The 11,591-nt window shown below is 43.4% G+C and overlaps 1 protein-coding gene across 1 annotated transcript in view; it reads left to right on the forward strand.

The window, feature by feature from the left end:
* The window catches only part of LUC7L (LUC7 like), a 36,741-nt gene extending 26,234 nt beyond the window's left edge, over positions 1–10,507 (forward strand). The window contains exons 5-9 of the mRNA XM_075317870.1: positions 2,295–2,438; positions 3,676–3,852; positions 6,192–6,280; positions 6,377–6,562; positions 9,704–10,507. Coding sequence (XP_075173985.1) covers positions 2,295–2,438; positions 3,676–3,852; positions 6,192–6,280; positions 6,377–6,539 — 573 coding nt within the window. The 3' untranslated portion in view covers positions 6,540–6,562; positions 9,704–10,507. The remainder of the gene's footprint in view (positions 1–2,294; positions 2,439–3,675; positions 3,853–6,191; positions 6,281–6,376; positions 6,563–9,703) is intronic.
* The last annotated feature ends 1,084 nt before the right edge of the window (positions 10,508–11,591 follow it).

Here is an 11,591-nt window from a genome sequence, read left to right on the forward strand (position 1 = left end):
GGGGCTTTACACTTTTAAGTGTAATACTTTGTGTGGCCTCCGGAGGCAGAAGCTATACACCCAATTGTCTGGGTCTCCCAATTGGAGCTAGAAGAAAAGGAATTTACGGTAAGTAAACAAAATTCCCTTCTTTTCAGAGTCTGAAGTTCCCCAGCATGCCTCAAGTGCGTGCTGTCAAGAATAATATACACAGTACTGTGAATACAATGTACTTCTAAAGTTACACAAATATTTGTGACAACCATAATGTTGCGTTCAGTAGAGTGGGATGCGCCAAATTCTTTCGGGCACACAACACTTAATTAGAGATGAGTAAACCCAAGGTTCGGTGTTTGTACCAAACGCAGACTCCCCTAAACCCCAACCTCTCCCCCCCCACCCGTCCCTCTCTTTCCCCCCCCCCCAAAAAAGGGGTTAGTAGTTCTAGTGCTTTCCATATGGAAACCACTCACAAGCATCTCGGTGCTCGGCCTAGTGTGAGCCTCTTGCAGCATTTGAATGTCTCGTACTGGGGTAACAGTGTGATCGCATGTAGTGTGCACCAAAAAAAAAGGAACCCCCCCACTCACTCGCCCCCAGAAGTAATATTTGTGGCTGGCTGCATGTGGGTTGAGACCCGAACTGCCCAATTAGTGACTTCCATTGGGGTTCAGGTCAAGTCCAGGTCTTAAACTGAACTTTATCTAAAGTCCGACTGTAACCTGGCGAACCGGGTTATAATGCTGAGGCAGCTTCCTGTGATGGAGGAGAATGCACACACTCCATCCTTCCCTATCGCAGAGAACTGCTTTCCCACCTCCTGCCTCATACTGATCTGTGTGATCGGTAAAAGCAGGAGAGAAAGCTACCGGGAACTGAACAGAAGCTGCCGGAGCTGAGCAGCTGAAAGACCTCTCACACAATTAATTCAAGGACCTTTCAGGTCATGTGACTGATCACTTGACTTGAAAGGTCCTTGCGTCTATCAGTGGAAGGTTCTTCAGCTGCTCCGCTCCGGCAGCCTTTGTTTAGGTCCGGATAAGGAACTGCATGATATGTGGTACTGTATAGTGTGTCTGAATATCCATATGTAACAGAGATATATGTATGAATGTGTAAAATAAATATATATCTGCTACATATGCACATATAGACAGACTATACATTACCACATCTTGCATATAATATATATAATGCTCTTCTACATACACTATATATGTATGTATATTTGTGTGTATGTATGTGTATATAATAGTGTGTGTAGCAGAGCATTGTGTGTATAGTACACATTGCTGAAACACTAAATATATTCATTACCTCCCTGTACTAGTACCTTTTTAAAATTAGTCATGATGACCCTTCCACTTTACACCAAAAATTTGTAATTAATAGGGAAAATGTTTTTTTCTGTTTTCTGCTGTCTAAACCTTGGGTGCATCTTATGTTAACATGCGTCTTACACTGAAAAATTCAGAACCTTTATTTAGCAAAAATATTTGCTTTATGTAGTTAGATTCCCTTTAAAATCCTATCACCAGTTTTTTTTCTCCTCCATCTGAAAGCAGCATAATGTAGGGGCAGAGACCCTAATTCCAGCGATGTCACTTACTGAGCTGTTTGCTGTCGTTTTGATAAAATCAATGTTTTCTCTGCTGCAGATCTAGCAGTTATACAGAGCTCATGAATATGCTGGACTATCTGCAGCACACTAAGTAGTCTTGTAATGATAATCAGCCCAGTAAGTGACAAATCTCTGCCCCTACGTTATGCTGCTCTCAGATTAGGTGGGGGGAAGCCTGGTGACAGATTCCCTTTAAAGATGGCAACTGCTATCTAGTAGTGTGCAGCCTGTCGTAGGGCACGGTGCATGAAGAGCATATGAAAGAAAGATGTACTCTACACTGCACTAACAGACTGAACAGAGTAATGGTACCTGACCCGATGCTGCTGTGACCTGACATGTCACAAGCAGATGTTCTCTACACAGCCTGTCCTACTGTCCTCTGAAATGTAGGACTGGTGCACACTAATGTATGGCAGCTACCATCCTTAACATCCTGACCGAGTGCACGAGATAAAGCGTGCTTTTTTTTAAAAAAATAAATAAAGGTATTTAAAAACAAAAGTTAATATTTAAATGCTTTTTGTGTGTTTGGTTTTTTTTTAAGACCTCATTTGTGAAATTCTATTTTCGTTTTTAAAGCTGGTAGGATTACTAAAATGTCTAGTTTATAAAATCAGTTGCCAATAATTTTTGGTTCTTAGTCGCTGACTTTCATGTTGTTTTGTTTTGTTTTTTTTTGTTTTTTTTTAAGGCTGAAAAAGTTCATGAGTTGAATGAAGAGATTGGAAAACTGTTGGCCAAAGCTGAACAACTTGGAGCCGAAGGGAACGTTGATGAATCTCAGCGAATCCTAATGGAGATGGAGAGAGTGAAGGCCCGGAAACGAGAGGCTGAGGTGGGGACTTCATCATAGTTGATGTTGTCTGCGCTGTTCGTATTGGATGTTTTGATTACACTCTCCATTTTAATTTTTTTCTTTGCAGTCATCGCTGTTGTGTTATAGATTGTTTTGTGTTGGGTTTGGCGGCTGTGTGTGGCTATGTTCTATAACACTGGCGGTCACATTTTGTTGAATGCATAGTTACTGATGCCTCATGTGTTGCTCAATCAGTACTGTCACAGGCAGCAATATGCCATACTCATCAATGTAAATTGCCAGCAAAGCGTTTTCAGAATTGTTCCTCTGCAAAATATTTTCAGGTATTATTTTTTGGAGCTTTTCTTGTGAAATTCTTGAGGCCCAAATCTAGAGTAGGGTGCAGAGCTGTGTGCAAATTGTAATTCAGTATAATATATTGTACAATGTTCATCTCCTCAAGACAGCTTTACAGTGTGAGCGCACATTAAAGAATTTTCTGAGACAAGATCTCTATAACTTCTAGAAAGAAAGTTATGAAATATGTTGCATTGTGAAAAACCTGAGGCTAATAAGCCCTAGCCCAAGACATGGATAATTTCAAAGGGTTGTCCACTACTTTTAGATTGATGGCCTATCCTTAGGATGGGTCATCAATGTCAGATCGGCCAGGGTCCAACACTCCGCATCCCTGCTGATCTTGCTGCAGGCAGCTGGAAATGCTCAGTTCCGGAGCTGCTCCGTCTTCTGATAATGGCTATGGCTATTGATCTGAATAGGAGGCAGATGTGCAGTACCCGGTAGCAGCCACTATCAGAAGACTGAGCAGCTGAAAACAGCTGATCAGGGGGGTGCAGAGTGTTGGACCCCGGACGATCTGTCATTTGATGACCTAGCCTAAGGATAGGCTGTCAATGTAAAACTAGGGGACACCCTCTTTTAATTATTTTGCATTCCTCAGGATTCACACATTTTATCCAGTTTTCACCCGTGATACTTTTTAAACTGCTCTGCCTTTTTATGTGCTTTTTACCAGCTTCTTTGCCATCATACTGCTGGCTTTTAGCAGCCACATCTGCCCATCTGCTTGCTGTGACAGCTATATTCTGATCTAATTTAAGACACCTGCAAGTATTGGAGCTAGAATCTGCAGGTCAGACGTTCTCTGTAGGGTATTTTGCGGATTCTGACCGTGCTGCTCAGTCATTCTGTATTTGAGAAGCCTGTGTTCTAGTTTATGTAGATGATCTGCTGAATTGTTTCCTTTTCTTCTCAGGATGAATATCGTAATTCAATGCCTGCGTCCAGTTTTCAGCAGCAGAAGCTGCGGGTATGTGAGGTGTGCTCTGCATACCTTGGATTACATGACAATGATCGGCGTCTGGCTGATCACTTTGGAGGGAAGTTGCATCTAGGCTTTATTCTCATCCGAGAGAAACTCGACCAAATGAGAGTAAGTATTAATGTAAGAAATACATCTAATTATTACCTGCAGCTTGTGGTATGTATATGCAGAAGGAAACTCCATAATTTAGTTAAATATGGTTAGAGTATACTAAATCTGAGGGGTTTTTTTTGTGCCTCATATCCACCCCATAGCCTGGAAGAGCTGAATTACATAAAGTGAGAAGAGTACTTATCTACAACAAAGCATCTGATATGAGGCAGACAGATAGGACTTCAGCATTCTATAACCTGTATGCCCATATAGGCAGGGTAGATAGATCAAATGGGTACAGCTTTCCTTTACAAGGTTTAAAGGGAACTTATGTCTTATTAATAAAAAAAATCAAAACAAACTGTTCTCAATGTGTTTTTAAATGATGCAATGTGCATCACTAACATGGTTTTCAGAAAGTTTATATGCGAAGGTAAAACCAGTGCAGACCTTTTATTTTCAGTCATGAGGGCGGCCTTTTGCTGTGAATGAGTCACGATCTTTCGTGTTCAAGCAAAATTCTTTTTTGAACTTAGTCACGCCCCCTGCAGTGTATACCTTATTTTTCGAACTTTAAGACGCACTTTTTTCCCCCCGAATGTTGGGGGGGGAAAGTGAAGGATGCGTCTTATGGTCTGAATATAGGGCTGCGGGGAATAAGGGTCATCGGGGGCATGAGCAGGCTGCAGCAGAGCCTGCCGTGACAACGTGGCCCGCTCATTTCATATGCACGCATCTTCCCGCCCATCATCTCTTAGCGCTGAAGTCGGCGCTGACAGGTGGGCGGGATGATGAGCGGGGGACACGCGCATAGTAAACAGCCGGGCGCATGATCTCCCCTGGCAACTACAGCCTGGAGTAATCATGTGCGGCTGTATTCATTGCTCCCCGCGCATCATCATTAGTGTGGGTGCAGTGAATCGGTACACTCACCGTTCACCTGCAGCACCGCGATGTCCTCCTGTCTGTGCCGGCCGCGGCTGTGTGGAGACTAGCGGTGCTCACAGCGATGTCGCGCACGTGTCCACACAGCCGCGCCAGCACAGACAGGAGGACATCGCGATGCTGCAGGGATCGTGGCCGGCTCAACACAGCGCTGCCGGCAGACAGGAGGAGGAGCGATGCTGCGTGGAGCAAGGAAAGGTGAGTGTAAACTTTTTTTTTTTTTTTCCTGTGCCACAGGATGCAGGACATATAGCAGGATGATGGGGGGGTATATGAGCAGGATGATGGGGGGTATATGAGCAGGATGATGGGGGTATATGAGCAGGATGATGGGGGTATATGAGCAGGATAATGGGGGGTATATGAGCAGGATGATGGGGGTGTATGAGCAGGATGATGGGGGTGTATGAGCAGGATGATGGGGGTGTATGAGCAAGATGGGAGCACATACCAGGATAGCAGTATATAGCAAGATGGGGCTATACCAGGATGAGGTACATGTGTATATATACACAAGGCAGGAGGATCATTACCAGGATGGGGTACCTTAGTAGAGCATTTTGGGGACATTACCCCCATAATAGTGTCAGCAGCAGATACTCGCCCCATAACGTGTCATGACCACATTTTTTGCTTAAAATTGTATTTTCCTTCTCTAAAACCAGGGTGCGTCTTATGGTCCGGTGCGTCTTATAGTCCGAAAAATACGGTAATTGATTATACACAGGTCTTTTACCATTCTCTGCTTTGACCCACCCATTACAGTCACATTATCGTGACATCACATAGGTCCTATATGGGCCATTTGTCCAATGCTGAGCTGACCTCTACCCATTAGTCGGGACATCACAAAAGTTCTGGATAGACTAATGTTGATCTTTGGAGCTCAGCTGGTCTATGCAGGACCTGTGGGCGAATCTCAGCTCAGCATTAAGCTCTGCGGATCTAAGCAGAGAATTTCTGGTAAAGGACCTGTGTATAATGGATTACACTGCAGGGGGCGTGACTTTGTTCAAAAAAAAATTTTGCTTGAACGTGAGTGACATGACTGATTCCCTTCAAACGGCCGCCCTCATGACTGAGAAGAAAGGTCTGTACTTGTTTTATTTAAGTATATAAAATCTTTTTTAAAGATACTGGAATTTTTTTTCTTTAGAAATTATGTTAGTGATGCACATTGCATTATTTAAAACACATTGGGGATGGTTTAATATAAAGAAAAAAATGACATGACCGGTTCCCTTTAAGGCTTTTGCCACATGCATTTATGGCTTATCTGTGTCACTAGATTGGCCGCTCTCCATCTTAGTGAATTGGATGTGTGGAAATCCCAGAGGTCAGGCCCCTTCTGATCAGTGATATAAGGCATATATCCTAATTTCATGTCTTGTATTTTTTCTTCACCTTAGAAAACAGTTGCAAGCAAGCAGGAAAAAAGGAACCAGGAGCGCTTGCGAAGACGTGAGGAACGGGACCGTGATGAGAGGGGAGGGAAGCGGTAGGTGTTGAAGACTGGTATACAGTTTTAAGGCTGTCTTTCCACCCTTCTTTTCCTTCCTTCTTTCTGAAATGTTTTTTTTCTTTTCTATTGTAGTTCCCGGTCTAGAGAGAGGAGGAGACGAAGATCGCGATCAGCTTCTCGTGACAAGCGAAGGTCAAGGTCAAGGGACCGACACAGGCATCATCGTAGTCGCTCAGGAAGTCGTAACAAAAGTCACCACGGCAGTTCACGTGATAGGGAACGTTCAAGAAAATAACTACTATGAAGCAGCTAAAATAGGTATTGCCATTAGTATAGTGCTAGATTGATTTTTTTTTTTTTTTTTTTATTTTGTTTTAGTCTGAATCAAAAATTGTTAAAGGGAACCTGTCACTTGATTCAGACTGCCCAAACTACAGGCAGCATAAATCAGAGTTGCTTCATGATTGCAGACATGCATATGTTTCTCTGAAACATTCTATTTCAGAGAGAATATAGTTAGGAGATGCAGCAGAAACAAGACTAAAGCCCGCTTTACACGCTGCAATATATCTTACGATGTGTTGGCGGGGTCACGTTGTAAGAGACGCACATCCGGCATCGTAAGGTACATTGTAGTGTGTAACAGCTACGTGCGATTGCGATTGAACGGTAAAACGTTCATCGCACGCACGTCGTTCATTCCTCATGAATTGAACGTCAGGTTGTTCATCGTATCTGGGGTAGTACACATCACAGTGTGTGACACCCCGGGAACGATGAACAGATCTTACCTGCGGCTCCCGGCCAGCTATGCGGAAAGGAGGTGGGCAGGATGTTTACGTCTTGCTCATCTCCGCCCCTCCGCTTCTATTGGCCGGCTGCCGCGTGACGTCTATGTGACGCCGAACATCCCTCCCACTCCAGGAAGTATACGTTTGCCGCCCACATCGAGGTCATATGGAAGGTAAGTACGTGTGACGGGGGGTTACTCGTGTGTGCGACACATTCACCAAAATTGAACATGCCGCACATACGATGGGGGCGGTTACGATCACATACGATATCGTATGCGAAATCGTAACATGTAAATCAGGCTTTAGGCTATGTGCCCATGGGACAACGTACCCGCGGATATATCCACAAGTTTGTCCGCAGGTTTCCCGCAGCAGCTCCCCGGAATCCACAGCTATCCATTGCTGCGGAATTCCAGCGAAATATCTGTGGTAAACCTGCGGACATTCGTGCGACTTATCTGCAGAAGTCCCGGCCTCTATCTCCATAGTGGAGGAGCAGGAATTCCGCAGATATTGCTGCATGAATTGACATGCAGTTATGTGCGGCTGCAGGACATCTGCAGCATTTTCCGCAGCCGCACATACCGCAGCATGGACACCGCACTCCCCATGTCCCATAGGATTACATGGGGAGTGTCTGTACTTGTGCAAACCTGCGGATTTACCTGGAAAATCCAGATAAATCCGCAGGTTTTCTGCGGCAAAATCTGCGGGTGCGTTGTCTCATGGGCACATAGCCTAACTCTGACTTCTCCCAGCTCTGCTTCACTTCATTGACAAGTCTCTATGTGCACACACAGGAGGGACATGTCAGTCACCTAAAGAGGTGCAGGGATTTTATAATTAAATTTTCTCTGAAATGCTAGTGTTTCTGAGACAAACCTACCTGGCTACAGTCGTATAGCCTAGATTTGATTCGTACAGTTTATTCATGCTATCTGTTATATAAGCAGCATGAATATAGTGAAGGTTCCCTTTAAAGGGAACCTGTCACCAGGTTTTTTCCTTATGATCTGCGGCCACCACCAGTGAGCTCTTATATACAGTATTCTGGAATGCTATATATGAGCCCAGGACATGCTGTATAACATAAGAAACACCTTTATAATATTCACCTAAGGGGCGGTCGGGTCTGATGGGTGTCACTGGTCTCGGTCCGGCGCCTCCTCTCGTCTTGCAATCACCGTCCTCCTGCTCAGCCCCAAGTACATGATGCGACATTCACAGAGAGGTCTCCATTCTGCTCCTTTACTTTGATCTGCTCTGCTGAGGGCAGAGCAAAATACTGTAATGCACAGGCGCGGCAAAAGGTCAAAGACCGCATGTGCACTATAGTACTTTCATCTGCTCTCAACCGGGCAGATCACAGTGCACATGCGCAAGAGTGCAATAGAGGCCTCTCTGTGAATGATGCAGGAAACATCATGCACACGGGGCTGGGCAGGAGGACGGCAATCACACAAGATGGAGGAAGTGCCTGACCAAGAGCAGCGATACCCATTGGACTTGACCGCCCCCTAGGTGAGTATTATAAAGGTTTTTTGCATTACATGGTGCTGCCTGGGCTCTTATATACAGTATCATTGGTGGTGGCCGCAGCTCATAAGCAAAAAACCTGTTGACTGGTTCCCTTTAAAGGGAACCTGTCACCTAGAATATGCGTTCTGACCGATCAGCAGACGCATGTGTGCCCTAATTACACCTCCCTACCCATCCCTGTGCAGTAAAATTGTGTAATATGAAAGTAATAAACGTTTTATTACTTTCCTATTTCCTATGTAAATTAGAGAGCCCCTGGCCCCATGAGCGGTGCCTTGCCCTATGGACGTCTGCATACTTTCCGTGGTATAATGCCCCTGTGGGCATGATACCATGAAGACACATGAGCAACGTCCCCGTCGCTCATTCTATCCTGCGCGCGTTTATACTTACCATTGCAGCAGGCTTCTTTTCCGGGTGTTCACTCGCCGGCTTCAGACGCGCAATGCGCATGCGCAGTGCGCGTCTGAAACTAACAAGGAGAACCCGAAAGAGAAACCTGCCGCAATGGTAAGTATAAAAGTGCGCAGGATAGAATGAGCGACAGGGACGTCGCTCATGTGACTTCATGGTATCACGCCCACAGGGGCATGATACCACGGAAAGTATGCAGACGTCCATAGGGCAAGGCGCCGCTCATGGGGCCAGCGGCTCTCTAATTTACATAGGAAATATGAAAGTAATAAAACGTTTATTACTTTCATATTACACAGTTTTACAACACAAGGATGGGTAGGGAGCTGCTATTAGGGCAAATATGCTTCTCCTGATGGGTCAGAACGCATATTGTAGGTGACAGGTTCCCTTTAAGGCAGCTTTCTACCACAATAGTGGAAGTGAGAGCAGAGTAGCTGAATAGCTGCTGGTGATTGGCTGTAAGGCTCATGTAACCTAATGTCACACTAGCCTCTGGAGAACCGGCTCCGACATCACTGGTACAGGCGATTGGTATATTGTGTTTTTATTCTACAAGGGAGAATATCAAATTTAATGTGGGGTTTTCCTAGTTGTGGAAACCCCAATAATTTCTTCATGGAGTTACGCAGCACAGTTATTAGTAACATCATTATTTCTGCATTTATCTTGTATGTTACTATATTACGTTTCTTTTTCTTTTCCATTTTAGATCTGCTGGAATTACACAACTACCGTGTTTCAGTCTTTGAAGTCTGATTTTGCATATGGGGAACTTGCAGTACTTCAAATAACATTCTTTGTGTTGTATTTTTAAGTAATCGAGCATTGTTCTACAAATGATAATAAAGCTTTTTTTCTTACTGAAAACTCACCTTTGATAAACCTTTAATTTTTGTTTTTCTTTCAAAATAGCAAATGTTACTCAATTCAATTCTGCTTGCCCTCAGTTTTGGGAAATAGTTGGAGGATAATTAAAATACTAAGTGTACAGAGTTCGTTCATCGTGCTTGTGTGTTTTATTTCAGGAGAGGTAGATGGGAGTATAAGATACCAAAAAAGCGCTATATGAAGAGAAACTGAATATCTTGCCACATCCACGTTATATATGACCATCAGTTCATCCTTGTCCGTTTGTTTTTTTTTTTTTTTCTTTCACTCTTGTATTATAGATGTAAAGGTACCAGGTTTGTGTGTTAGTTTATTCTATTAGAAAACTCAGAAATTTGGCAAAAAAAGAAAATAAACCTTACCCGGTAGATGTTAGTGTTTTAGAATTTTACCTTGCAGATATAAGAATGGTTTCATGGAAATTTGTAGGATGTGTCGCATCTTTTTACTCACTTTTCTCACCTTTTCTTTACACTTTCTAAGTAGTAATGAGCAAATAGATTGTGTTCGCTGAAGCTACATAATACAGATCAAAACTGTTTGTATACTCTGTGGTTAAAGCTATGTAGACTCAAATGTTGGCTTGGCAAATAAAAAAAAAAAAATGCTTTTTATTTAATACAAATCTTTTGAGTGCCATTCTTTAGATCTATTGTACATGCGTGCAGACGCCATCGGAGCCCATCTGTCAGTATTCCGCTGGTGCGTAAAATAGACTTGTCATCAAGCACAGCTCTCTATTTTATTACATTCATAGTTTATGCTGCTAAAGGCAGACAGCACCCACCCTTGATCTGGTTTTGGATGGGGAAGGTGAAGATTACCTTCTTATACATTAAATGAGTCCATGGACCCGTTGAAGCGTAATTAGACGCGAAACGGCCGTTGTCCTTGAGGGGGCCTGCACCTAGCTCCTCTCCTGCCCTTTTATTATGCACAGTTTTTGAATGAAGAAGACTTTCTGCGGTCTGATCTCTCTTGTGGACTATATACGGGATACTTTCTCTTATCTGACGAGCACCTCTGAGCAGAGACAATGGAGTACCTGAGCTGATGTTCTCCATGTGACACCCTTCCCAGGTAATGCTTGGTGGGGCTGGACTTTTCCTTCTTTGTTGTAATCCTGAGGGTCTCTTTAGTATGTGCACTTTTAACAATTGTCCTAAAATAACAGCTAATAGCTCTGATGACAGGCTCTTTTATGTAGACAGATTGAAATATATAAACTGAGAAATTAATAATATATAAACCTGGAGCACAGTACCACAGCTTGAAAGCTTGCTTATAGGCTCTCTGGAAAAAGAGCTTGGAAGCTATGTGTTCTTTGCCTAGGAGACCATCTACCACTGATAGACTGCAACTGTGGCTGCTACCCTAGGCAATTAAAAAATCCTCCCTTCTTGAACGAAGAATATTTGTAATCACAAGCAAATGTTTTTACAAGCACTTTACAGATTTACTCATTTAATATAATTAGAATAGCCCTTGCAAGCAAGACATATCATTAAGACAGTGGGTGTGCTGCATAGTAGGGTATGATAGGTTAAGAGAGGGCAGAAACACAAGAAGCTCCGTTTTTTTTTTTAAAGACTCAGATTTCGCATTGAGAGGATGTGATATTCGAGACAGTGACCAATACTGTCATTGGTGTTCTGTAAGGCTAGCCAGGGAGAGTGGGGGTTGATGTCTTGAAAAGCTCATAATTGTTT

The sequence above is a fragment of the Anomaloglossus baeobatrachus genome, chromosome 7, assembly GCF_048569485.1.
Source record: "Anomaloglossus baeobatrachus isolate aAnoBae1 chromosome 7, aAnoBae1.hap1, whole genome shotgun sequence".
NCBI classification, from domain to species: domain Eukaryota; kingdom Metazoa; phylum Chordata; class Amphibia; order Anura; family Aromobatidae; genus Anomaloglossus; species Anomaloglossus baeobatrachus.